The sequence below is a fragment of the Marmota monax genome, unplaced genomic scaffold, assembly GCF_021218885.2.
Source record: "Marmota monax isolate L192 unplaced genomic scaffold, Marmota_monax_Labrador192_F-V1.1 WCK01_AAM20220418_F8-fsc00028, whole genome shotgun sequence".
NCBI classification, from domain to species: domain Eukaryota; kingdom Metazoa; phylum Chordata; class Mammalia; order Rodentia; family Sciuridae; genus Marmota; species Marmota monax.
The window spans coordinates 174,232-200,762 of NW_026694779.1; the positions used below are offsets into that span (position 1 = coordinate 174,232).

Below are 26,531 nucleotides of genomic sequence, written 5' to 3' on the forward strand. Positions count from 1 at the left end.
TGAGTCAACACTTGGAGGGCTCCTGGGAGATCCCGTGTCCTCTCGTGGGCACAACCAAGAGAAAGACAAACCCCACGTAGGATCAGACCCCAGGCTGAGCACAGAGGCTGGCCTCCTCCGGGGAGTCCGACGTGCCCAGAGACCACTGTGTCTGGGAGCCCTTAGCTGATGGGAAATCGGAAAAAAAACATCGAACCAAGTGTTTTTAGATAAATGCTTTATTTCTTTCTCAAATGTTTATAAAAGTGATTTCTCCTGAACATCCTCAGCACAAGCAGCTTCACGAATTTATCCAGCCGTGGGGGAGGGCCGAGCTGAGCGCCAGCCTGCTTGACGCGTGGTCCCTTGACCCTCCGTTGGCGTTTCCGTTTCTTTCCTGACCTGAGCTCTGTGTTCAAGTCTTCTGTCATCAGAAAATGTGACTTCAAAACCATAGACCCCAAATGCCACTATGGGTGGTGGCCAGCAGTCCCTTGTCCTCTGCTCTCCACTGAGCCAGCCTGATCGGGGGAGAGGGAGGGGCCCGCAGGGAGCAGCCCCTCCGTAGGGGACAGAGGGACACCTGAGAGAAAGGGCGGCTGCGTTCCTAAGGGCACTTCTGCCCAGGGACCCCGAGTGTTTCTGCATTTAAAAAACAAGGCCACATTTCCAAAGGTGGGAAGGACAGGTGGGGCTCAGGGGGTGTCTCCTGGGAAGGTCCCACAGCGCAGAGTGGGGTTGGCACCAAAGAGCTGTGACAGTCACCCTGGGGGTGTGACGGGGTTCAGGCCACGACCTCCACGGGGCCCACCCCTGTGGGGATCGCCACTTCTGTCGGCCTCCTCCGCAGAGGGGACCCAGCACTGGGACCCAGAGCCGGGCCTCAGTCACATCTTCTCAAAGGGGAACAGGTGCGCGGCGGCCGCCTTCCTCCCCCTCCTGGTCTGGGGGCGCCTGGGCTTCTGCTCCTCATCCTCAGCCCCCCGGTTCTGGGGCCAGGAGGCAGCCAGGATCCGGGCGGCTTCGGCTTGAGAGCTGGTCCCCTCCTCCTCGTCAGATGACAGGCCACCTCCTGCATCTGCGGGGGAAGCCACCGCCTCCTTCTGCAGGGGACAGTCAAGGGGCGCCACAGGCCACCGTCAGCACCCAGCCATGAGGATGTGCCCATGGGGGCAGTGACGCTCTCAGCCACCTGCCCCAGCTCCAGCCTGGCCAAGCCCTGGGCCTAGAGGAAGAGGGACCACAGGGGGCGGGACCACAGGGGGTGGGACCACGGGGGGCGGGACCAGCAGGGGGCGGGACCGCAGGGGGAGGGACCGCAGGGGGAGGGACCAGCAGGGGGCGGGACCACAGGGGGCGGGACCGAAGGGGGCGGGACCACAGGGGGAGGGACCACAGGGGGCGGGACCACAGGGGGAGGGACCACAGGGGGAGGGACCACAGGGGGAGGGACCACAGGGGGAGGGACCACAGGGGGCGGGACCACGGGGGGAGGGACCAGCAGGGGGCAGGACCACGGGGGGCGGGACCAGCAGGGGGAGGGACCTCAGGGGGAGGGACCACAGGGGGAGGGACCAGCAGGGGGCGGGACCACAGGGTGAGGGACCAGCAGGGGCGGGACCGAAGGGGGCGGGACCACAGGGGGCGGGACCACAGGGGGAGGGACCACAGGGGGAGGGGCCACAGGGGGAGGGACCAGCAGGGGGCGGGACCACAGGGGGAGGGACCAGCAGGGGGCGGGACCTGGGCACTTCTCGCTTGGCCCAGGGACTGGTGCAGGCAGGGCCCTGAGAATATGCTGTGTGACTCGCTCTGGGGACACCAGATGTGCTCCACAGCATGGCCATGTCCAGGGTCACTGCCGGCTGCTCTGTCACCCCACTTGGACAAACGTGCCTGTGTCTCTGAGCTGCACAGATGTGGGGGACCCTCCTCAGTGCTGACTGGTGGCAGGGGACACCCCAGGAAGGCTGGGGGCCCCTGGTGGAGGGGGACTGCGCACGGGCAGCCTGGTCCCCATCAGGACAAAGCCAGACGCAGGCCCCTGACAGGGGAGGGTGCAGAACGGGACAGAAATATTCTCTAAGAGCGAACAGGGCGTAGGGACGGGGTGGGGACTGGAGGGTCCCCAGAGCGCCCTCCCCTGGGCCTCCCGCAGGACCCATCCCACCCACCACAGAACCCCAGGACCTGACGGGGACCTAAGGCTGTCACACTCCCACTGCACCCAGGACCTGCCTGGCACATGGCAGGCGCCGTGACAGTTGTTCTGAGATGTGCAGGTGGCTGCAGGTGCTGGGAGGGACGCATCCCCAGGAAAACCGCAGCCTCCTGGCCAACCCCGCCTGTGGCGGCTGCTCACAAGGACAGGGACACCCGGATGCAGAGCCAGCGGGGGCCTCCCTCCAGCAACACCCCAACACGTAAGGCCAGGCGCGAGACACAGGCTGGGCGTCAGGGTGTCCGCGCTCGCAGGCACCTTCTCGAAAACCCACCCAGCCGCTCCCTGGGCGCAGGCGCACACTGACCTGGGCCCCGTATCTCAGCTTCAGCCTCTCGCGGATGAGCAGGCCCTTGGTCAGCAGCTTCCAGTGCCCCAGCGCCCGCTTCTCCCTCTTCTGCAGGGGGCACCGCAGAGGGAGGGACAGTCAGCGCCACGATGGACAGGTCTGGGAGCAGACCCGGGAGGACGCGCCCGGGACCCTGCAGGCCAGAAGCCCCTCCCCCGTGCCCAGCCTCATTCCCAAAAAAATGGTCTGACCCAGGGGCAGGGGCTGGGCTCAGCGGTGCGCACTCCCTGGCATGAGGGGACACTGGGCGCGATTCTCAGCACCGCGAATAAACAGGTAAATAAAATAAAGGTGCAGCAACAAGTAAAACAAAGTTACAAATAAAAAAACCTGGTCTGACCCAAGAAAATGACATTCTGCAAAGCCACCAAGAACAAGGACCTCTTCTGAATTGTTACTGTCTCTGTGGATCAGGTCGTCCAGGACCTGGACCTGGGCCACTCCCTTCAGTGCAGGGACGGCTGGTGTCGGCAGCAGGGCTGGCTGTCCCTGGGGCCTGGGAAGGCTGGTAGGGACAGTGGCGGTGGCTGTGGGTGGGTGGCAGGAGGCTGTTTTCCCCAGAGCTCACTTCATGGGGCACTTTTCACGAAGTCAAAGAGAAACAGAGGGAACCTCGGCTGGTGGCCCACACCTGTCATCCCAGCTGCTTAGGAGGCTGAGGCAGGAGGATCGCAAGTTGGAGGCCAGCCTCAGCAACAGTGAGGCCCTGAGCAACTCAGGGAGACCCTGTCTCTAAATAAAATGCAGAATAGGGCTGGGGACAGAGCTCAGGGGTCGAGGGTCCCTGGTTTCAACCCCTGGTCCCCCAAAAACCTATTGTCAGAGAGAATTTCAGAGCACGTCTGCTCCTCCTGCTCTCCCTGAGGCCTGGGGCCAGGGCAGGGCCAGCTCACCAGGGTGTCCTGCCGCCCTCTCCCACTGGCCGGTCCTGCCCCGGGCTCACCTCCTTCTCCCTCTTCTCGATGAGGGCCTGCTCGTTCTCCCAGGCCGTCAGGAGCACGTCTTTGAATTCCTCGCAGACGATGTAGCCCTCGGTTCTGTGGGGACACAATGCGGGTGACCTTCCTGAGTCTGCCGCCTGCCCTCCCCTCCTGCTCCCCTCTGCAGGGGACACAGTCCCTCTGCGCACTCAGGGTCCTGGGTGAGCTGGTGACAGGCAGCAGCAGGCAGCAGAAAGGCTCTGGAAACCGACAGGACCACTTTGTCCCCAGACCCTACCTGAGAGGCCCCCGGCTGCCGGCCAACCCCACAGGGGACACAGCTCAGTGACCAGCAAGGACACAGACCAGCTTTGGGCACCAGCTTGTGAGGACCCCTGGGGACCTAGCATCATGAGGACGCTCATGTCCCTGGTTCTGCTGCCCCTGGACAGCTGCCAGGATGGGGCAGGACAGGCCTGACCTCCAATCCAGAGCCAAGTCCTGCCCAGGAGAGGCCGGGCCTCCCCGCGCCAGCGGCCACCCTGCCCCTCATCAGGGCCCTCCACGCACACAGGGTGGGAGTAGCCTCCGTGGAAATCGAAGCCCGTGACGGCCTGGACACAGTCGATGTCCAGCTTGCGGGCCACGCGGTGCAGATTGGGCAGGTTGAGCTGGACGCAGCCGATGGGCATCATGCTGGGCAGGAAGAGGTACACGTTCCCAAACTCATTCCGCGGCACCTGCGGAGGGGGCACAGCAGAATGTGGCCGGCAGCAGGACAGAGCCGCCTGGTCCCCAGCCCCGAGGCTGCCCATACCTTCCCGTCCACGGCCACCGGGGGCTGGTACTCCTCTGTCTGCCAGCGGCCGAACAGGGCCAGGTCATTGTGGTCCTGCAGCTGGGGCTCGGCCAGGCGGGCCTTGCGGGCGCGGTTGGAGAAGCCCTTCACCATCTGCCCAGAGAGACGGCCACGTCACGGCGCGGGCTCCCAGATGGGGCCTCGTGACAAACGTGACCTCGGGTGCCACCAGCGAGAAGTGGCCCTGGGCACCTGGCGCTCTTCCTGGGGCTTCAGATGTTGGTCAGAAACCCACGAGGGGGGCCCACTGCGGTCCCCACTTCACAGATGAGCAGCCCGGGGGGACACGAGGCCTGATGTCACGCAGCGTGTCACGGCCAGGCCTGTGCTTTCAGCCACCCCCACTCCATCCAGCACTCGACCACCACAGGAAAATCTGGACGAGAGGTAAGGTCACCTGCTTAAGGTGACCATGACCATGACGAGCCAGAACTCAGACACAGGTACTGTCCTCTCTGTTGTCAGCCACCACATGGCCTCAGGTCACCTCTGGAGGCCCGAGTGGTGCGGCACACTGTCCCCTCCCTACCTGGCCCGGTGACAGTCCCTGGACTTGTCCTAGGCACAGGAGACACAGGTGCTGGGGTGCTGGCCAGGAGCACGGGGGTGTGGGGCTCATGAGGGTGACAGGTCCAGGGCTGGAGACTGGCTCAGCTTTCCTGAGAGGGGCACGTGGGGCCACCATGTCCTTATCCCCTTTAAAATCCTGAGACGCAGCCTGGGGTCAAGAGCCAGGGCAGGCGCCAGCGTGTGACCTGTGTGACCTGCTCCCCTGTCCCCTCCTGCCGTTCTCCCAGGCACCCCCTCGCTGTCACCCGGTGGGCTCTCTCCAAGGAAGCCACTCACCCAGCGGTGTCTGGTGACACCCACTGAGCGTCTCTCACACCCTGCTGGGCCACCAGCCACGAGGGACAGACAGGAAGGGACGTCACTGCCCTGGTGGAACCCAGGATGCCGTGGGGAAGAGGAGGGAAAGTCACAGGGCGCTCGGGGGACAATCACCACCAGCCCTCGGGACGGAGGAGGAGGACAAAGTCTGCCCAGGACAGGTGGCGTATAAACAGAGGCTTAAAGGGCACAAGGCAGGGTTGCTCAGCAGAACAGGGTGGGGAGAAGGGCACCTGGCACCCAAAGGGCACAGACGTGTGAGAACACCTCTACCTGGAATTCTGGACATAGTCTAGCAGGGAGGAAGCAGGTGCCACAGCAGCCCTCGAGCACCATGAGGAAGGCCTGGGCCTCTATCTCAAAGGCAAGGGGAGGCTGGGTGGGCTGAGGGTGGGCTGTGCTGGGTGGTGTGGAGCATAGTGTTGTGTTTCGGAAAGATCCGCACAACTGCAACACAGCCACCAGGTTCCGGCTGGGAAGGAAGTAAGGTTGTCATCTGAGAGGGAAACGGGGAGGCAGGATGTGGACGGTGGGCTCAGAACAGAGTGTGGATCTGAGAGGCCTGGGGTCATCCTAGGGCTGCGCTCGCACAACATAATGAACCACCCACGACTGTCCAAGCCCAGGGACTGACAGCCACGTACACACAGGATTAAGATACTGGATGTAGCCAGGCACGGGAGCAGCACCTGTCATCCCCGCAGCTCAGGAGGCTGAGGCAGGAGGATCCTGAGTTCAAAGCCAGCCTCAGCCAAAGGGAGGCCCTGAGCAACTCAGGGAGACCCTGTCTCTAAATAAAATGCAAAATAGGGCTGGGGACGGGGTTCAGGGGTCAAGGGCCCCTGAGTTAGTCCCTCCTGTCTCGTGGGTTTGGCCCATTTCTGGAAGGTACTGAAGACGGTGAACCTAGGGCTTGCGTTCTGTCCCTGCTGGGCAGCACTGTTCCAGAAAGAAGAAACTGAGCAGGTGTGGTCCAGGCGTGGCCCCTCAGGACCGGCAGAGGGCACCGTGCGCCCAAGCCTGCTGTTGGCAGCCCCCGCCACCAACGCCTGAGCCCTCCCCCTAAGCCCAGGCCCTCCCTCTCCACCCAGCGCCCAGCCCCCAGGGCCACTGCCGGGAGCTGGCAGAGAGGTCCCTGCTTCTCTGTGGCCGTCGCCGCACTCTGCCACTTAACTGCGCTGTGTCCTGAGAAAAGTCTGTGTGGTGACACCTCGCTGCGCCTCGTCCCTCACGGGGGACTGACCCACACCACAGCTCCGTGGGAGAGGAAGAGGGCCGATGACAGGCTGGGCCAGGGGCTCTTGCTGGGCTCTGCCATGTTCCTAAGCTAAGGCCCGGGGCGGGCCACCTGCCCCTGGAGGTCCCCTGTCTGCGCATCTGTGAGACGGCACCGGGGTGCCAAGGCCCTGGCTGAGCCCTCAGAGGGCGCACACGCAGAGGCCTGGCAGGCTGGACACAGGGACAAAGGGACTCAGGCGCACACCTGTGGGGGCTCAAGGGCCCAGGAACAGGCACCTGCAGGGCCCGGGGCTCCCCAGGGCTCAGCTGCCCTGGGCCAGGCTCTTCCCATTCCTCCCTGGTAGGTGGCTCCTCAGGGACCCCTCGATCCTGCCACAGTCCTGCCCTCCGCCCCAGCTCCGACCCCCGCCCCCTTCCCTGGGACACGGGGCTGTCACCTTGTAAGGCACTTCTCCCAGCCGCACCACCCGGGCCTGCTTCAGCCACGTGTCCTTGGAGTGCAGCGTGTGCACACAGTCCCTAGAGGGCGACAGAGGGGAGCAGACGTCAAGCCAGGGCCACAGGCCACCGGGCCAGCCCTGGACCCAGCACCTCCTGAGCCCAGGTAGGTGGGAGAGCCTGTCCCCAGCCCTTTTTATATTTTATTAGAGACAGGGTCTTGCTGACTTGCTGAGGCTGGCCTCCAACTTGGAATCCTCCTGCCTCGGCCTCCTGAGGAGCTGGGATGACAGGCGTGCGCCCCTGCGTCCACCTTCTTTCTTTTGAAAAAAATATATTCTTTCCAGTTGTTGGTGGGCCCGGGTTTCACTCATCTATTTCTAGGTGGTGCTGAGGATGGGACCCAGAACCCAGCACCCCCGGGCTCTGCTCCTAAGGGGCCTGAGGAGCTGGGGGGCCAACAGCCGCAGCCTGTCCCTGGGAAGTGGGCCTGTCTGTCTGGGGCTCTGCGCTGGCCTCCGGGGCCCGTCCCTGCCCTGGATCCTCTTTGCTCCCGTCCAGAGCCCGGGGCGAGAGTCCTTCTGCAGCCTGCAGGGCACAGGAAGGGACACTGCATGCAGGTGACCACTCCCCACGGGGTGGCGCCCGCTGAGGGTCTCGTCTGCAGCTCACCCACTAGGTCGGGTGCCTGCGTCCAGCAACGCAGCGGTGAACCCGAAAGACGGCTGGGAAGCCACAGTCAGCGAGGGGCCATCGGGATTGGGGCGCAGGCACAGGCCGTGGCCCGGCTCCTCTCTCCTCCCTGAGCTAAGAGCACGTCACAGCCTCGCAGTCCCCCGAGGGCCCACTCCTGCCCCTGCCAAGCTCCTCTTGATGTGCAGCCCTGACCCCGCTGGGGAAAGAGATCCAGTAGGGCACGGACGCCCAGGGGCCGCCTGGCTCAGACCTCGGGCTCTGGGGCTTTACAGTCCCTCTGTGCCACCTCCTGGCTGGGACTGGACGGGTCCCCTGAGCTGCCTGGGCCTCGGTGTCCTCAGGATCCATGTGGGGTGAGGAAGCCTGTCCTGCTCCACCTCCGTGGTTGCTAAGAGGAGATGGGGCTGGGGTCGTGGCTCAGGGGTAGACGCTCACCCTGCACGTGAGGCACTGGGTCCCATCCTCAGCACCACACAGAAGTAAATCCATAAAACCCGGGTCCATCAACAACCGGAAACAATATTTTTTTTAAAAAAAGAAAGAAGCTGGACGCAGGGTCACACACCTGTCATCCCAGGGGCTCAGGAGGCTGAGGCAAGAGGATTCCAAGTTGGAGGCCAGCCTCAGCAACTCAGCGAGGCCCTGAGCAACTCAGCGAGGCCCTGAGCAACTCAGCGAGACCCTGAGCAACTCAGCGAGACCCTGCCTCTAGTAAAATATAAAAAGGGCTGGGGACGGGGCTCTGTGGTAAAGCATCCCTGGGTTCAATCCCTGGTACCAAAAATAAGTAAATTAAGAAAATAAATAAAGGCAACCCTATTTGCTTGGTCTTACATTTAAGCATTTTTTAAAAAAATGATCACTTTTTTCATTTCCTTTCCATTTCTCAAAACTCTTCTAATTTTCCATCAGACAGGGTCTTCCTTAGGTTGCGGAGGCTGGCCTCGACCTTGTGATCCTCCTGCCTCAGCCTCCCGAATCCTGGGGTGACAGACATGCCCCACCACAGTGACTCTAGGTACTTTTACTTTTCCAACTCTTTCATCCCTGGTCTGTTAACCCTCCCGGGGTTCCTCCCAAGCTCTGCTCTCTTCTTCACGGCGCAGGTACAACCACAGCTCACCCCTCAAAGCCGTTCACTCAGCAAGATGAGCCCATGTGAACGGCCCCTGGCCCAGGGAGACGGTGGCGGGTTCCGGACCACCAGGAACCCCAGGAGGCCACCAGGCCGCCCACGCACCTGGAGTAGACAGCTTCCCCACGACAGTAGCCCAGGATGGCCGCCGTCTCGGGGTAGATGGCCTCGTACTTGAGAAGATGCCGTTTCAGGGCGTACAGAGGGTGGTTCTTGTAGGTGCCGATGGCAGTGGGCAGAGGCTGGCCCAGGTGCTTGGCCTGAAACTGCAGAGGCCAGACAGAGAGCGGTGAGGCCGAGGGGGGCAGGGGAGGCCACAGCAGAGACCCCTCACACTGCTGTTCTGCCAACAGATGGCGGGTTCCAGGGACACCAGCACCAGCAGGAAAGACAGCAGAATCAATGGGACGTCACCCTGTGTGTGCACCCAGGGACACTCGACCAGCGAGACCCTAACCACATGCAACCACAGGAGGGGATCCCAGCTAGGGCAAGCCGTACCCCGCGTGCGCGTGACAGGTCAGCATGCACTGCACTGTCACATGTGTCTAACAGGAAGGAGCAGAGGGACACTGGTGACTTCCTCATGCTTCATCTGCAGCTCTGGTCGTGGGGAGGCCGCAGAGTGGTGAAAAGCTCTAAGGAATTCAATCCCCCTGTGGTTTGCGGTGACTCCAGGGAGTCCCCCGACCTGTCCCCAACCCTCAGACCCCTTATCCAGCCCTAGGGGAATGGGGCCTGCCCCCTGAGCATCTTCAAGGAAGAAAGTCATTTCCTCAGCAAGAAGGCCTTATCCCAAAGTGACGTCACTGTCCTAGAATGTGGGCTCAGTCGCCTCTGCTCTCACAGGAAATTGAAATGACGGTTCACATCCTGCTCCTACATTTTCTGATTTTTCTTTTTCTTTTCTTTTTTTGGTACTGGGAATTGAACCCAAGGGTGCTTAACCACTGGGCCACATCCCCAGCCCCTTTCGGTTTTTATTTTGAGACATGGTCTCGAGGCTGACCTCCAACTTTCAATCCTCCTGCCTCGGCCTCCCGAGTTGCTGGGATGACAGGTGGCGCCGCTGTTCCTGGCTCCTGCAGTTTTTCTCTTCCCACCGTAATTAAGGATTCTGGGTTCTCGGTGGGCAGACTCACTGCTGTGACCCGTACCCTGTTCACAAAGTTCTCAAGCTTTCCTTGACACCCCTTCACAAGCCCCATCGGATCAGTCGGCCTGGCGTTTGAGACTCCAGCCCCACCGAGCCTCAGCCACAGGAGCGAACCTCTGCCCTGGTGAGCAGCTCAGGTCCTCTCCCTGGTGTCAGAGCTGGTTCTAGAACCAAGGGACACACTGTGTTACGTCTGGGAAGTCCCTGCTTCCAACAGGCCTCCTCTAGACACTGAGGACGCTGCCTCCTCCCAAGCCCCGCCCTTTCCAGGAGATGTGTGCGTTGCTACGGTGAGCCATCTGTATACATGTGGGCCATCTGTATATGTGTGAGCCGTCTGTATACGTGTTTGTGCCCACGGGATGGAAAAGGAGCGACCCCCAGGCGCAGCAGCTCAGACCTGTACTTCCAGCTACTTAGGAGGCTGAGGCAGGAGGATCTCGAGTTCAAGGCCAGCCTGGGCAACTTAGGGAGACCCTGTCTCAGAATGAGAAAAATCGGGAGGGGACACTGGGGTAGTAGCTCAATGGTAAAGTGTCCCTAAGGCCAATACCCAGGACCACAAAAAAAAAAAAAAAAAAGAAAAAGAAAAAGAGTTAGAGGTAGTGGTAACTGTGTGGATGAGTTATTCCCTCTGTCCCTGGGCCCTGTTTTGTGAGTTTCTAGATTACTTTAAAGCTGCATATGTACAATGGGACAATGACTTAAAAGTAAGCAGGTTCCATAAAGAAAATGTGGTACGTATTCACAATGGAATATTACACAGCCATAAAGAAGAATGAAATTATGGCATTTGCTGGTCAATGGACAGAGCTGGAGACAATCATGCTAAGTGAAATCAGCCAGTCCCAAAAAACCAAAGGCCAAACGCTCTCTGTGATGTGCGGATGCTGACTCACATTGAGGGAGGAAGGACGGACAGAGTTCACTGGATTAGACACAGGGGAAGGAAGGGAAGGGAGGAGGGGGGTGGGAATGGGAAAGACAGTGGGATGAACTTTCCCATGTTCATACAGGAACACGTGACCAGTGACACCCCACATCATGTCCAACCACAAAACAGGGAGTCACACTCCGTGTGTGTATGACGTCAGGACACTCTACTGTCATGCATATCTAAAACGAGTAAGTAAATAATAAAAAGTAAAAGTATCCAGGCTCCAAGGCAACACGGACCTGGGTTCAAAGACCTAGTAAGATGATAACAATAAAATGATCATAAAATAAAGATATCAAAAAAAAAAAACCTAGTCAGTCACTCAGCTCTGAAACATGCTACCAGCAAAATCAAGGCTCTGACGACCCCAGCTTTCCAAGATCTGATGGGATGAGCAATGACACTAACAACACCCAACACAGCACTGGGCACTAGTTACTTTAAATGGACTTAGTTGGGCACAGTGGCTTACACCTTCGGGAGGCTGAGGCAGGAGGATTGCAAGTTGGAGGCCAGCCTCAGCAACTTGGTGAGGTCCTTCGCAACTTAGCGAGACCTTGTCCCCAAATATAAAATAGAACAGGGCTGGGGACGGGGCTCAGTGATGAGACGCTCCTGGGCTCAATTCCCAACACCAAAAAAAGAAAAAAGGGAGTGAGTGTCCGCAGGCTGCGGGGGGCGGGCGGCAGGCCTTACCTCCGAGTCCTCCTTCTTGTCCCTCTCCAGCTGCGGGCTCTGGTAGGGCCTCAGGGTCTCGGCCCACCACTCGGGATCCACCCGGCACTTGCGGGTGGCCGTCATCCAGGCGGGGTCATACCTCTGCGTGACGTCGCGGACCCAGCCGTCGCTGTCGATGCCCACGACGTAGGCCACGGGCCTGGTGGCGAACCTGTAGCAGGCCGGGGGCTGGCCCACCACGCCGTGCACGCAGTCCACGCACACCCACCGGGACTCGCGCTCGCAGAACACCTCCAGCCACTGGTCCACCCCGGGCGGGCCCCTGCCCGCGGCCTCCTGGGCCTCGCCAGTGGCCTTCTTGCCTCTCTTGCGGCTCGAGGAGACCGACGACGCTGCCGGGCGCTTACAGTGGTCACTCTGGGGCCCAGACTTTGTCCTCCGAGGGGCGGGGGCCTTCCTCCGCTTCGGAGGGGCGGGTTCAGAGTCCTCCCCGGAGGAACCATGGGCCTCCCCGCTGGAGAGCTCGAAGTCAGAGCTGCTGCTGGACCGGCCACTCCCGCTGTCCTCTTTGTAAGAGACCCTGGAGGTCACCCGTCGCTGCCGGCCACGAGGCCGCCCCGGGGCTTTCCCGGGCCGCTGCCCTTGGCTGCCCTCCTCGCTGGAGGAGTCGCCCCGCTTCCTGCCGGGCCTGGCCGCCTGGGTCTTCCTGGCCTTGGCCGCCCGCTGGCCGGGGCCCTTCGATGACGCTCCCCCTGGTCCGGCTCTTGGGCTGCTCTTGGGTGTCTTTGGGTCTCCTGGGACTTGGCTGCCGGCTTCTGAGGAGTCTCCAGCACCTTCTGCGCATGTCCCCTTGGACAGTCTCCTTCCCTGAGTACGACAAGGAGCTCTGGTTTCTTTTGGCTTTTTCACTATTGATCTCGGGAAGATCCTGACCCGAAACAGGGCCAAGGCGCGGCCCGAGAATCCGTGCAGCAAGAGACCCCGGATCAGACACGGTCCCTCCTTTAGGGCTGGACAGAAGCATCAGCTCAGATCTGTACCCCTGGGATGAAGACCCTGCGATCCCTTTGTCACCCTGACTGTGGACAGAAAAAGGGCCAGGGACTCAGGAACAGAGGCCCCCGGGTTGGAACCGAGGTCACGTGACTCGGGGAACGTACTTCACGTCCTGACCTCAGTTTGCTCTGCAAGAATCATACCTACCTCGCAGACAGGTGTCTGCAAGAACACACTAGGGACGATGGTTTTAGAAATTCAGAGATTATTGTCGGGCGCAGTAGCCCACGCCTGCCAGCCCTGCAGCTCAGGAGGCTGAGGCAGGAGGATCGAGAGTTGGAGGCCAGCCTCAACAAAAAGTGAGGCCCTAAGCAACTCAGTGAGACCCTGTCTCTAAATCATATACAAAACAGGGCTGGGGATGGGGCTCAGCGGTTGAGTGCCCCTGGGTTCAATCCCTGGTGCCCCCCCCCAAAAAAAAAGAAAAGAAAAATTCAGAGATTATTAAAATCCATCTGTAGCTTGTCAGCCGGGGGAAACAGCCCTCAGTCTCCTTCCTGCAGCACAGCAAGATGCAGGGTCCTTGGGCTGGGGCGCAGCTCAGTGCTGGAGCTGTCACCTCAATGAATGAAGCCCTGGGCTGGATCCCAACCACCACCACCCCCCCCCAAAACAGAGAGGAAAGCGTGCCATCACCACCCGCTGCTCAGAATGCGCGTCACGCCGCCTGGTTCACGGAACAGAAACCACAGCACCAGACACCAGGCCTCCCACAGGGCACTCTGTGCACACCACGCACCAGGTGCCAGGTGCCCACTCATGTGCCCACTCTCCCTCCAAACCCAGGTTATAGGAAGGCAGCCTCCAAAGAACTCAGCCTCCAGAATAGCAGCTCTTAAAAAAAACTTTTTGGGGGGACAGGGGATAACAGAGATTGAACACAGAAGTGCTTAACCCCTGAGCCCCCTCCCCAGCCCTGTTTTGTGTTTTATTTAGAGACAGGGTCTCACTGAGTTGCTTAGGGCCTCGCTTTCGCTGAGGCTGGCTTTGAACTCGCGATCCTCCTGCCTCAGCCTCCTGAGCCTCTGGGATGACAGGTGTGCACCACTGTGCCCAGCTCTTAAAAATTAATATTGATGCTGAATGTGGTGGCCCATGCCTGTAATCCCAGAGGTTCAGGAGGCTGAGGCAGGAGGATCACAAGTTGGAGGCCAGCCTCGGCAACTTAGTGAGGCCCTAGTCCTGTTTCAAAAAAATAAGTAAAAAATGAAGAATAAAAAAGACTGGGATATGACTCAGTGGTAAATGCCAGTAAGTTCAATACCTGGTACCAAAAATCAATGATCAATAAATACGAAAATAAATTATATATATAAATACACACACAGACACATACACACACACATATATATATTGACTGATCTTTTTCTTTAATTCAACAACTTCTCACTCCTCCATGTTGCCTGACCCTTTCTCTGGACGCCCCAGAACCTCACCTTTGCCACAGATAACTTCAGAGGAATTGGCTGGAGAGAGAGTACCAGGCGGGTCAAGAGCCGTAGAGCCCGGAGAATCAACAGAAATATCTACGAGGAAAAGAGAGAACCCATTTATCCTCACACGATAATTCAGGATTTAGTTAATTCCCTGTTGCTAGTGACTTGTTTACAACAGTGAGAAGCTGTTCCTGTCAGGTATTTCAGTCACAGTGACAGAAAAGCCGATCCACTGAGGCTCCTAAATTTCAGTACATGGATTAATAGGCACCTTTCAGGGATAAGATCATTTTTTTTTTTTTTGGTACCAGAGATTGAACCCAGGGGTGCTTAACTACTGAGCCCCCTCCCCAGCCCTTTTTTGTATTTTATTTAGGGACAAAGTCTTGCTGAGTTGCTTAGGGCCTCGCTATTGTTGAGGCTGGCCTCCAACTTGTGATCCTCCTGCCTCAGCCTCCCCGGCTGCTGAGATGGCAGGCGTGGACCACCGCGCCCAGCTGCAGACTCATGATCATGGTAGTAGTGATACAGCAGTGCCACCAGGAGTGACTCACATGGACCAGCTCCTCATCATCTCGCGCGGAGTAGATGGCAAACCTCCTCTCGAGTGTCGTCTGCAGGTCATCTTGCTCGTTGGTGGACAGGTCCGGATTGACCGTGAAGGTCCCAATGAACCTGGAGGGGAGGCAGCATCCCCGGGGGGAAGGGGACATTCCGTTGTTTTACAGACAGGAAAATCAAAAGGAGGGGGGATCATGAGCCTCACCGGGCCCGGTTCTGCTCTTCGCAGCCTGGCTGGCCAACCCAAGTGGCTGAAGAGCCAACTCTGACGTCACTTCCTGGGGTGGCCTTCCCACACTGCCCACCTGAGGTAAGTGCCCTGCTCCAGGTGCCACCGTCCCCGACACCTCTCCAGAGTGTCCCCACACACCATGACCTGGCGTGCTCCTCTCCCCCAGCCTGGGAGCCCTTCCAGGACGGGGATCACGCCTGTTTCCCCCCATCTTCCCCACCAGGTCCCCTGCCTGGTGCGGCCCACCTCAGGGAAGGTTTGCAGGACCCGAACCTCACCCAGGAGAACCTCAATCCCTTTTTTCTATTTTATTTAGAGTCAGGGTCTCCCTGAGTTGCTGAGGGCCTTGCTCAATTGCTGAGGCTGGCCTCCAACTTGCGATCCTCCTGCCTCAGCCTCCCAAACCCCGACCACCCTGCTGTAGAGCACAGGCGCGCGGCCTCACCACTTCACCAGGTTGGAGAGGAAGCTGACGTCCACGTCGTGAGGCGGCACTTTGGTAAAGCGAGTGGGGATGATGGAGAGGCCAATGGCGAGCAGGTCTGGCTGGCTGCAGACTCTATTTCGATAGAAGCCATTGGCCAGCAGGCACAGCAGGTGAACCTGCAGACAGGGAGGCAGGAGAGGGGAGGCCATGTGGTGAAGGCCGAGAAATCTCTAGCAGAAATTTCTGCTCTGTCTCGAGTCCAGGCTATTTTTTTTGTGGTACCAGGGCTTGAGCCCAGGGGTGCTTAAGCACTGAGCCCCCTCCCCAGCCCTATTTTGCATTTTATTTAGAGACAGGGTCTCACGGAGGTGCTTAGGGCCTTGGTTTTGCTGAGGCTGGCTTTAAATTCGCGATCCTCCTGCCTCAGCCTCCAGAGTTGCTGGAATGACAGGCGGGCACCACATCCAGCTGAAATCCTGAGCGTTTTGAGTACTGACATGATGTTCACTGAAAAAGTTTCCAATTTTGAAGCATTTAAGACATTAAATTTTGGGGTTAGGAATGTCTTAACCTATAGAAGTCTCTGTCCAAAGTGCCATACAATGACCTTGCCAGGTCTATGTACATATTCTGGTAACTACCAGCGAAAGTCAAAAGCCACTGCACTATAACTAAGACCAGAATCAAGGTTCAGAAATGGCTGAAGCCAGGCGCGGTGGCACATGCCTGTCATCTCAGCAGCTGGGGAGGCTGAGGCAGGAGGATCACAAGGTGGAGGCCAGCCTCAGCAATTTAGCAAAGTCCTAAGCAACTCAGGGAGACCCTGTCTGTAAATAAATACGAAATAGGGCTGGGGACGGGGCTCAGGGGTAAAGTGGCCCTGGATTCAATCCCTGGTACCAAAAAAAAGAAAAAGAAAGAAATGGTTGATATTAGAGAAGAGATGGAAAGCAGTAACCTGGTGCTCAGCCTCTGCTACCTGCCGGGCAACTGTGCTGCAACAATCTGACAGGTGATACCTGCCTAATGCTCATAACCACCCTCCAGTCAGCCACTGCCCACGCCGACCCCCAGCCGACACACGCACGCTCTTCACAGATGAGGAAACCAGGCTCAGCGGGCTAAGAATGGCGCCAGGGTGGCCCCGTGTGGCGCCTGATCGGTGGAGACACGGCCCTCCCGGGGAGTAGAGCCTCCTGCGTGGCCTGTACCTTGTGCGTGTTCTCGTGGACTTCTTTACTGAAGCGCTTCATCATCCTCCGCAGCTGCGTCTCAAACTCCATCTTGATCTTTTCTCTGCCACACGGAGAAAGACACTGTCATCAGATCCCACCCCCGTCCACACCACCGCCCCTCACCAGGACACGTCCACATGAGCCTTGCTGACCCCACGTGCGCTACTCAAGCAGGCTGCAGGCCAGGTATTCCCCGCATGCTTTTCCACTCTTCCCTCCCTGCACACCTGAGCTAGGACAGTCCCTACAGAAGTCTTCCCTGACCTTACAACTACTCACTCCTTCAACTGGGATTGAACTCAGAGGTGCTCAACCACTGAGCCCCGTCCCCAGCCCTTTTTATATTTTATTCAGAGTCAGGGTCTCACTGCGTTGCTTAGCATCTAACTTCCAGAGGCTGGCCTCAACTCGTGATCCTCCTGCCTCAGACTCCCCAGCCACCGTGCCCAGAGCAAGCACTACCTTTATGTTCAGTCAGTGCACGGTCATTTGGGGGGGGCCATGAATGAGTCCCGGGTTTGTCTGAACCACCTCAAGGCGGGGATGGCGCTCTTCTGGGAACCCTGGGTGAAGTCCCCCATTCGAGAGCACTCAGTATGTGGCAGCGCCCTGCCCTTGGCTCCCTCGGCCCTAGGTTCCAAGGCAGCAGGGAGTGGCTGCCTTTGCCACCTGCTTCCTGTTGTCCTCGGGAAGGTCTTCATTTGGAAGCCCCTGGGGTTCCTCCACCTAAAAGCCCCCGCCCGGGCTGCGGTCAGTGGTCAGACCCAGGCCCCACCGCACTGGGCCACCCCCGGGCCTGCATTGCTCTTATGTCTGTGTCTTCAGTTCTTCAACTTCTCAGACCATTAAGGTTCCTAATCTGACTCCTCGCCTCAGTGCAGGGACACTGAGTCAAGGTCACATCCCATCAAGTGACCGTCATTTGTGTGACACTATTCTAGTGCAAAGCCTTCAGGAGTCTTCGTGAATCTGGGATCCTCGACACAGGGGACAGCTGACCACTCAACAGTTCCTCTCGTTAAGTCATCAGAGGCAGCAGGGACCCTGAGAGGGGGGAGGCTCCCGGGCACAGCGAGCACCGGCTGAAGCTCCATAGTAGGACGTGGCAAGACAGGGCTCCAGACCCTGGGCCTCTGCTCACTGCTGAGTGACTGTGGCAATGTTACCTGACCTCTCTGGGCCTCTGGCCCATTGCAGTCCCACTCTATGGATAAGACCTGATGGCGTAAGATCCACCTGCGGGGCCTCAGGAGTTCCCTCTGGCCATCGCCTGTCCCCAGGGCTACTCGGGGTCCTCGTTCAAGTCCTCCAGGGGAACCTAGGCCTCGCTCACCCGACCTTCCTGAGCACGTCCATCCCCAGCCCTGGTCCCCAGGTCCCTGTCACCAGGTTTCCCTCCGTGGACCTGCGGCCCTGGTGGGGGACAGACCCAGGACGCCTGCCCTTACCTCCTCTCTCTGCTCTTGGCCTGCTCCGGGGTCTCGATCTCGATCTCCACGGGCTCCACAGGCACCGCAGACGCAGACGAGGCTGAGCCGCCTCCCGTGTCACTCGGCCCAGGCTCGCTGAGCTCTGTCGACAATGATATCTTAAATCAATGACACGAATCACTGCTGCACTAAACCAAGTCAGGGCGCTGGGAGGCAGGAGGAGGGGGAGCGTGGAGGAGGAGCCCCCAGAACACACGTCACCGTGCTCAGTCTCTGACGTCTGTGTATCTCATGTAACCCACACGGCAGCCCGTGTCTCACCTTCAGATGAGCAAACTAAAGCAGAGAGAGAGTGAGGTGAACCCAGGACACCCCCTGGGGCCAGTGTCACGTGCCTGGAATCCCAGCAGCTCGGGAGGCTGAGGCAGGAGGATCTCCAGTTGGAGGCCAGCCTCAGCAACTTAGCGAGGCCCTAAGCAACTCAGTGAGACCCTGTCTCTAAAAAAGGGGCTGGGGACGGGGCTCAGGGGTTAAGCACCCCTGGGTTTAATCCCTGGTACAAAAAAAAAAAAAACAAACCTGCTATCAAGAGCTCACCACGTATGGGGGCTGGAGCTGGGGCTCAGTGGGGGAGCATTTGCTCTACTTGTGTGAGGCCCTGGGTTCCATCCTCAGCTCCACATAAAAGTACAGTTATTTAAAAGTGTGGTGAGTTGGGGGTAGAGTACAGTTTGGATTAAGAGAGACTTAAACATAACAATAGCAGCCAGGCACAGTGGGGCATGTGATCCTGGTGACGTGGGAGGCTGAGGCAGGAGGATCCCAAGTTGGAGGCCAGCCTCAGCAACTTAATGAGACCCTGTCTCAAAGTAAAATAAAAAGGGCTGAGTAATGAGCCCCCAGGGTTCAATTCCCAGTACTGGAAAAAATAAAGAGCTCTGACAGCCAACAACAAGGGTTATACCCACTGGAACCTGAGTTAGAATAAAGACAAAGACGCAGCTACAAGGAGAGGTTTGTGACAACTCAGGTGGGACACTCTTGATCAGAAGTGTCAGGACGTGTGCAAGTAATTTTCCAAAGGTTCCAATGTAAACTTCCACAGGAAAGAAACCTTCCAGGTGGCAAGATGTTAAAGGGAGGAACCTGGGTCAAGGGTACGTACTGCTCTTTCAATGTTTTGCAAGTTTGAACATTTTCAAAATAAAATGCTGGGCTGGGCTGGGGCTCAATGGTAGCGCACTCGCCTGGCATGTGTGAGGCACTGGGTTCGATCCTCAGCACCACATAAAACACCATAAAGATATTGTGTCCACCTGATTAATAAAATAAAATAAAATGCCAAGGAGAAACCCTACTCGGCAGAAAGGAATCAGGGACACTACCATCAGTGCTGTCTACTGTGAGTGCGCGATCCGGCCCCAGGACACCTGGGGTCCTGTTTTTCCACAACATTCCAGAGCCCAGACTGCCAGGCTGGTAAGCAGCCAGTGTTTAGAGAGGGCTACCAACGAAAAGTTACTTACGTGACTGCAGACCTGCCCTGAACCCGGCTCTAACGTCATCCAAAGCCCGTGCTGTTTCTACAACACACTGCTGCCTCTCTACTTATGGCTACACCACTGATGGTCACCAGAGGAAGAGAATATAGATGACCTTCTTGGATAATCTGGTCGTGGATTTTTCATTATATCAAAAGCAAGTCCCTGGCCAGGTGTGGTGGCCCACGCCTGTCATCCCAGCAGTTTGGGAGGCTGAGGCAGGAGGATTGCAAGTTGGAGGCCAGCCTCAGCAACTTAGCAAGGCCCTGAGCAACTCAGCCAGCCCCTGTCTCTAAATAAGACATTTTTAAAAAGGGCTGAGGATGTGGCTCAGTGGTAGGGGAAAAAAAAAGAAATCAGGAAGTCCTTAACCGCAACCTTAACTTGGTTTTATCAGATTCAAAAGAAAGTGTCAGAATTAGAGCAAGTGGCTGGAGGCCAGGAGAGTCACCCAGCTCAGGAGACAAGGAGAGGAGCTTTACCTTCCACCTCCTCCCAGTCCTCCTCACTGTCTTCCTCATCTTCTCCTTCGCTGCTCGTTCTGTCCACGGGGGCCTCCTTCTTTACACGTGCTGCCTTGAAGTCCCTCGAAAAGCCCCTGTGTGGGGACACGGGAAGGAAACAGAAGGCTCAGACGTCGCAGTGTCACCTTCAGGCTCAATGGGATGGAAAGACAACTCCTCCTGTGCATCAGGAGGCTGTGGCAGTTCCGAATGTGAAGGTGGCTACACCGAGGGCCCAGTCCCATTCCCTCCCCAGCGTGGGTCCCCAAATCTCCTCAAGCTGCACCTGCACGGTCTGATCAACCTAGATATCTGTGTGTGTACGAGCAGGCCAAGGCCAGAGAGAGGGGAAGGGATTCCCGCTTGTTGATCCTCCTGTAAACCAAGTTGCAAGGGGTCTCCCTCCACCTTTAAGAAATAAGACATAAGACACTGGGCATGGGGACGCATGCCCGTAATCCCAGCAGCTCCGGAGGCTGAGGCAGGAGGATTGCAAGTTGGAGGCCAGCCTCAGCCCCTTAGCGAGGCCCTAAGCAACTCAGGAATAAGATATAGAATAGGACAGGGGATGTGGCTAAAGGTTAAGCACCCCTGGGTTCATCCCTGATACCAAAAAATAATAATAATAATAATAATAATAAAGAGGAAAGAAAAGATGTAAGTAAACTGAAGTTGGAAGGACTCTAATTTCCAGATAAGCGAGAACATGACTATACACAGGTACGTCATAAAAAATACAAGCAAGCTAACCACACGGGTAAGCAGCCAGCTAAACAATTGTTCAAGACTGAATGCTTGCTAACATGGGATAAATACATGCAAATTCATATAGAAACACGCTCTGAGTTACTTTTAGGTTGTGTAAAGTATGACACGACATTGAATAAGATTTTTGCACAGACATTAAAAAAACCACCAATTTTCTGTCTTCAGTTCTAAGAAGACACACACTGAATCTTGCCTATCGTCTTTTCCAACACCACAGCAACAGAAACTTCCTTACAATACACACAGGAGAAGTGACTGTGTGCTATGGCTTTGAACATGGTCAGCGCCCAGGAGACCAGAGCAGCCTCCTGGCCTGTCTCTGTGTAGGGGTCAACTGGACTCCACCAAGCAAAGGAGCCAGTGAGGAAGCAGTAGTTCAAAGGCTTTTTTTTCCAGTACCAAGAATTGAACCCAGGGGCACTTGACCCCTGAGCCCCATCCCCAGCCCTATTTTATGTTTTATTTAGAGACAGGGTCTCCCTGAGTTGCTTAGGACCTCACTTTTGCTGAGGCTGGGCCTCGAACTTGCGATCCTCCTGCCTCAGCCTCCTGAGCCTCTGGGATTAGAGACATAAGCCACCACACTTGGCTCAGAGGCAGTCTTCACAGAGTCTAAGGGATCAGAAGAGATAATCGATGGTGGCCAATCTGCAAGCTTCCCCCACGCCCCTGAAACTGCTGCCCTCTCCTGGACTACTCTCCCATGCCCGGATTAGAGGTTCTAGAAAAGTCGACACCACAGCTGAAGTTCCTTTTGAAGCAAAGATAAAACGAGCACACCTCTGTTCCTCCTCTAAGCACCCACCAACTTCCTTAGGGGGCAGACAATCCACCAGGCTCATGTCTGCTGTTGCCACATGTGAACCCGAGTGCTCATCACTGCAAAAATACTCGCTGTCTGCCAGACCAGGGCCCAGTGCGAGATCCCACAGAGCCCGCGAAAATGAATCCAGATGGCCCCAGCCCTCTCTGAGCTCAGAGGGTAGTCAGCCCTGGCCTGTGGCAGGGTCACAAGCAGCTGGGACACCAGGCAGAGACACGCTATGCTCTTCAAAAACATGACAGGAAATCCAAGGAGGGAAGGGGGAGGAACCGGTGGAAACTTCTAGAACAGATGCCCCCACTCATGATCTCCAAGGAGGAAGGTTCTCCACGTGGAAGGAGAAAACGTGAGCAGCGAGTGCCCAGACCCGAGGTCCAGGGACGTGTGGAACCAGGGCGGAGAGGTCCAGCCGGGCCTGGGCCAAGTGTCCCCAAAAAGATGGCACAGAGGAAGCCAGAGTGGCGGGTACCTCGTATCTACGGGCCACAGTCAGCAGCCCTGGGGCCTCTCTGGCTCGTGTCCCCCTGGCTGACTGCATAAATCAGTGTCCCCACTGTCCCCTGCTCCTACTGTCTAGAAGGCTCTAGAGAGTCCTCCCTGTCCCTGGATCCTGGTGACAAGTGAGAAGACAGGGTCTCACTCTCCACGCTGCCCGATGGGAAGGGTGGACACGGAGTCCTCAGCCAGCCGGGCCCTCACCTGACCTCTTCCCCTTCACCGAGGGCTTCCTCCTTCACCAGGAGGCTCTCAGACGTGACAGTCGCCTGGGCCACCTTCTTCCTTGCTGGGCGATCTGCGGAGTCCCCAGGGTGACTGCGACCTCTCTTCTTCTTTCCTGGGGAAACTTTTGGGACGAGGCCCTTCTTGGGGGCTTCCGGTTTCTTGTCTTCACAGACACCTAGGTGACCACACAGAATAAGAGCTGGGGACAACAGGAACGTGGGCACAGAGTGGCTTAGGGACAGGGTCTGCGACCTCTCTCAAAGCGCATCTCCACTGTGGTTCACCATCCTGCCTTGGCCCAGCTCGGGCCTCGCCCCCCTGCAGCCGTGGGAAGGTCCATTTTCCTGTCTGGGTCGCAGCACCAGACGTGGAACCCAGGGCTGCTGTGACCCTCGGCTGCCTCCTGCTGATTTTTTGAGACAGGGCCTCCAAGGCTGGCCTCCGACCCACGAGCTCCCCTCCTGGGTCGCTGGGGTGACAGGTGAACCCCTGCTCCTGGCCAACCCAGGCCCCTGACCCAGCCTTTATTCTATTTCTCCTGAGACTCTGGAAACCACCAAGGGACTCAAGTCAAATCAGAATTCTGTATCTTAAACCCTCAGCTCCCTCCAGCAAGCAAACTAGCTGAACCCACTCCTGGAGACCTGGCTTCCTGACGCCCTGATCTGTCGGGAGGGTAGGCCACAGGAGCGACAGGTTTCAAGTTCATCTACAAGTCTGAGTTTTCCCACGACCTTATTTTTATGAATCTGTCTCTGCCATAGCTAGACAGGAGCCTGGTCAAAACCCATCCTGCTGCAAGATCTCTCCAACCTCACCCCAACGTCCCACCAAACTCAGAGGTGGACAAAGACAGGGCACACACAGGTGGTGTCTCCTTTCTAATCGGAAGTGCTCACATATACGACGTTTTGAGTTTTTTTTCAGATTCTGAAATACTACCCATTCCTAACCCAAAAGTCCAAAATCCAACATTTTTGCCACTTTTCAGACACCAAAATTTTGGGGATGTCAGATTTTCAGAACACAGATGCTCAGCCCACAGTATTTCAAAAACGCCACTATCTTCTTAAAATAAGTATTCTTGATTTCTGTTAAAAGGAAATATTAAAAATTCACAAGCTGTTGATTTTAGTTGGAGAGGGTGTCTAAACATATTATGTTTCTGTATGATTATATTATTCACTTTAATAGTTTATAAGTTAAAAGACCAGGAAAAATATTGTCCTGCTTTGCAATGACATTCACACAAATAAATCTTCCTTCAATTTTGTATGACTCTGCTTCAATTAATTTTGGAAAAGAAAAATATTATAGCTTTTATGTAGGTCCTAAAAGGGAATGCAGTGCTAACCTCAAATATAAAATTAATTCACCTCTTTCGATCATAGATAGTACATGCTCAATAAATAGCTGTCAGAGGAATTGATGAGTTATAGCGATAGAGACCTTAAAATACAGCACCATGAAGAAACCACAGAGTCTTTACCGCAACAAGGAAGCAATGGGGGAGGCTACTTTGTTCCTAACTGTCCAGAGCTACACATGGTCACCTTCATTTGCATGCACAGAAATGTTGTTACAGTCTACACTGGGTGCTGGGGCTGGGGCTCAGGGGTAGAGCGCTCACCTAGCAAGTGTGAGGCCCTGGGTTCCATCCTCAGCACCACATAAAAATAAATAAATAAAATAAAGGTATTGTGTCCATCTACAGCTAAGAAATAATTTTTTTTTGAATTTGGTATAATGTTAGAAATGATGCTGAACATCAAGTTAACTTCAGGTTATTGTCATCTGCATCTAAACCACAACTAGCAGGTCTGTGTTCCTCAACCCAACCACAACAAAGGTTCTAAGCCTTCAGACCCTGCAGGTTGCCTTGGAAACGTACTGCTCACGCCTCTGGTTGGCAAGAGCTCACCAGTTGAACTGGAGGACATCCTTCAGCCGAAGTGCTATGAGCTGGTCCTACAATGTCCCAACACGGACATGCCCAGGGCTTCCTGCATACCTCGCTGGAAACTCACCGCCACCCCAAAGGGCAGTTTTGTTTCCCAAAGGAGGTTCAGAAGGGCTAAATTATTTGTCCAAAATAACTTCCCCAAGTGCCCACAACTACTAAGTGTTGGAGCTACATGAAACTCGGGCCCAGGTGACTACTGATCTGGGCCCAAGCATTTTCATCCGATTAAAACCTTGACTTTTTGAATTGCTACCTACCAAGAACACAAGCCGAGTGGAACTCCCACTTCCTATCATGGTCCCTTTGCTGAAATAATAGCTGTCTTTAAAGGGGCACATCAAAGGACTCCTTCACAGAGTACTTTCCAATCTCTTGAGGTCAAACTTGATTATTCCTTTGGAAGGGAAAAAGGCTCACACATTCTCTTGTGATATTTAACATGCTCTTCCTTGGGTATTTTGCAGACATGAGTTATGTCTACACAGTATTCTAAGTTCCTGCAAGACACCTCTACCTTCTATGTCATCCAACGGATGGATAGCACATGCCAGGTATTCAAAAACAAAAACAAAAAAAAAGTTATGTGAATAAATTGTAGGAATAATATGAAACTCATAATATTAAGTGTGGAGTAAATCACCTCGTAAACTTAGGATTTATGACCCCATTTGATTCACTTAATGGATCGCTATTCATCCAAATGAATTCGTAATGTGTTCAAAATTACATAATCTCACGTCCGTCCTGGAAGCAAACAAGTGTTACCTAATCTAATCTTCTACCCAGCTATCTCAGAAGGTCCACACATCGCTACTACAACATGCATTTTGCACAAATTGATGCTATCTATTGATTATATGGTGTGTGGGGGGGGGACTAGTTGGGGAGAACATTAGAACATAGGTTTTTTTTTTTTCCTTAAACAAAGGCATGCTTTCATGAAGCTTAAATTCCAGAAAGACAGTCAAAAATTAACAAGATCATTACAGATTGAGAAAGAGGGGGGGAGGGAACGACTAGGGTCCGATGGGACAAAGTACCAGGGAAAGATCACCAAAGATGGGACGCTCATGGGGTGTCTGAGACGTGAAATAACAAGAGATGAGCCCCACCAAGAGCCCCGGGAGAACATTCTAGGCAGAAGGAACATCAACAACAAAGGCTTCCAACATCAAAGGGCAGACAACTTGGCATTCGCACTTGGGGAAGGCAAAAAGGGCCAACCAGGAAGCTGCCTGGCACGCAAGAGTGGTAGGACAGGAGCCCCATCCAGATCGTGCAGGGGCACGCAGGCCCCGATAAGGGAGGCAGATTTTCCATTTTCCAAGAAATGGGAAACCCACAAGGTCTCGAAGCAGGAGCAAGGCACATTTTGGGCTGTGAACATCTTGGGGGGGCTGCCTGGTGGGCACCTAGTGCAGAGGGCGGAGGGGAAGCAGGAAAGGAGGCAGGCGAGGATGGCTTGGACCTGGGTGATGGACATGCAAATCAGGTGGACAGACAGACGGAGGCACAGTTGGGAGGCTGAGCTGCTTGGAGTCTGCAGACGGACTGGGAGCCAGGGAGGAAGCGGGGACGGGGCTGCAACAAGTGGGTGCAGCGATCAGTTACTCAGATGGAAGGAAACGGGACAAGGACATGTTTAAGGAGGAAAACTCGGTGGCTGAGCTTTGGGGACAGTGAGGCTGAGCTTTGGGGACAGTGAAGAGGCCCGTCCGACACCCACGCGGGGCAGCACAGAGGCTCAGATGAAACTTGGTGGCACTGACTATCCTGGGAGTCGCCACTGACCACGTCCTGGACCCTGTGTCTTCTGGGGACCCACTTTTTCCCGCGCGGACCTGAGCATTGCCCAGAGGCTAAGCGGCACCAAGGGGCGACGGGGACAGGGAGGAGGCTCCGGGAGCTCGTGGCAGGTGGCTGCCGGCGCGGTAAACAAAGGCACGGGCCGTCGCAGGGTCCCCTCGCGGCTCAGCCACCCCGCTCCGTCCCCCGGCTTCCGCCCGCCGCCGCCCGCCCGCAGCATCGCCCCGCGGAGCCCGGCTCGGCCCCGCTCTCACCCGCCGCCTCCTCACGCGGCGCCGCACTCCTGCCCCTGGCGCTCCGGCCGCTCGGCTCGCGTCCCCGCGGCTCCCCTCGGGCCCCGCGCCTGCGAGCCATGCTGCCCGGGCAAATCTCCCCGGCGCGTGACGCAGAAGGACTCCCCAAAACAGCCGCGCGCACGGGGCCCGCCCCCAGGCGGGGCGAGGCCTGGCCGCACCCCTTCTCGGTGGGCCAAGCTCCTCCCCCAGGAGGAAGCTCCGCCCAGCTCCGAAGGGCCCAGACGAACCGACCCTCA

General features: G+C 56.7%; 1 protein-coding gene across 2 annotated transcripts; it reads right to left on the reverse strand.

Annotated features, from left to right (window-relative positions):
* Window positions 1-200: 200 nt before the first annotated feature.
* Window positions 201-26,407, reverse strand: Xpc (XPC complex subunit, DNA damage recognition and repair factor). 2 transcript variants are annotated; one of them, XM_046425460.2, is made up of 16 exons: window positions 26,254-26,406; window positions 22,207-22,405; window positions 19,896-20,011; window positions 17,891-18,014; window positions 16,419-16,503; window positions 15,226-15,383; window positions 14,542-14,662; window positions 13,988-14,077; window positions 11,514-12,362; window positions 8,830-8,990; window positions 6,893-6,974; window positions 4,287-4,421; window positions 4,040-4,209; window positions 3,493-3,586; window positions 2,508-2,597; window positions 201-1,082 (listed from the first exon to the last, which is right to left on the reverse strand). In XM_046425460.2, the coding sequence occupies exons 1-16, from the start codon at window positions 26,351-26,353 to the stop codon at window positions 867-869; spliced, it is 2,790 nt and encodes a 929-aa protein (XP_046281416.1). In that variant the 5' UTR covers window positions 26,354-26,406; the 3' UTR covers window positions 201-866. The 2 variants fall into 2 exon arrangements, with proteins under 2 accessions (XP_046281416.1, XP_058428916.1); XM_058572933.1 differs by lacking the exon at window positions 201-1,082 and adding an exon at window positions 1,668-1,888 and having other exon boundaries at window positions 26,254-26,407.
* Window positions 26,408-26,531: the final 124 nt, after the last annotated feature.

What these genes read in the sequence shown, in the direction of transcription:
- Xpc (XM_046425460.2), bottom strand. Translation starts at nt 26,353, where the DNA reads ATGGCTCGCAGGCGCGGGGCCCGAGGGGAGCCGCGGGGACGCGAGCCG. An exon ending in GGACTGGGAGGAGGTGGAAG is followed by an intron (nt 18,015 to 19,895) that starts GTAAAGCTCCTC and finishes CATTGTCGACAG; the next exon opens with AGCTCAGCGAGCCTGGGCCG. An exon ending in TCCACGAGAACACGCACAAG is followed by an intron (nt 15,384 to 16,418) that starts GTACAGGCCACG and finishes CCCTGTCTGCAG; the next exon opens with GTTCACCTGCTGTGCCTGCT.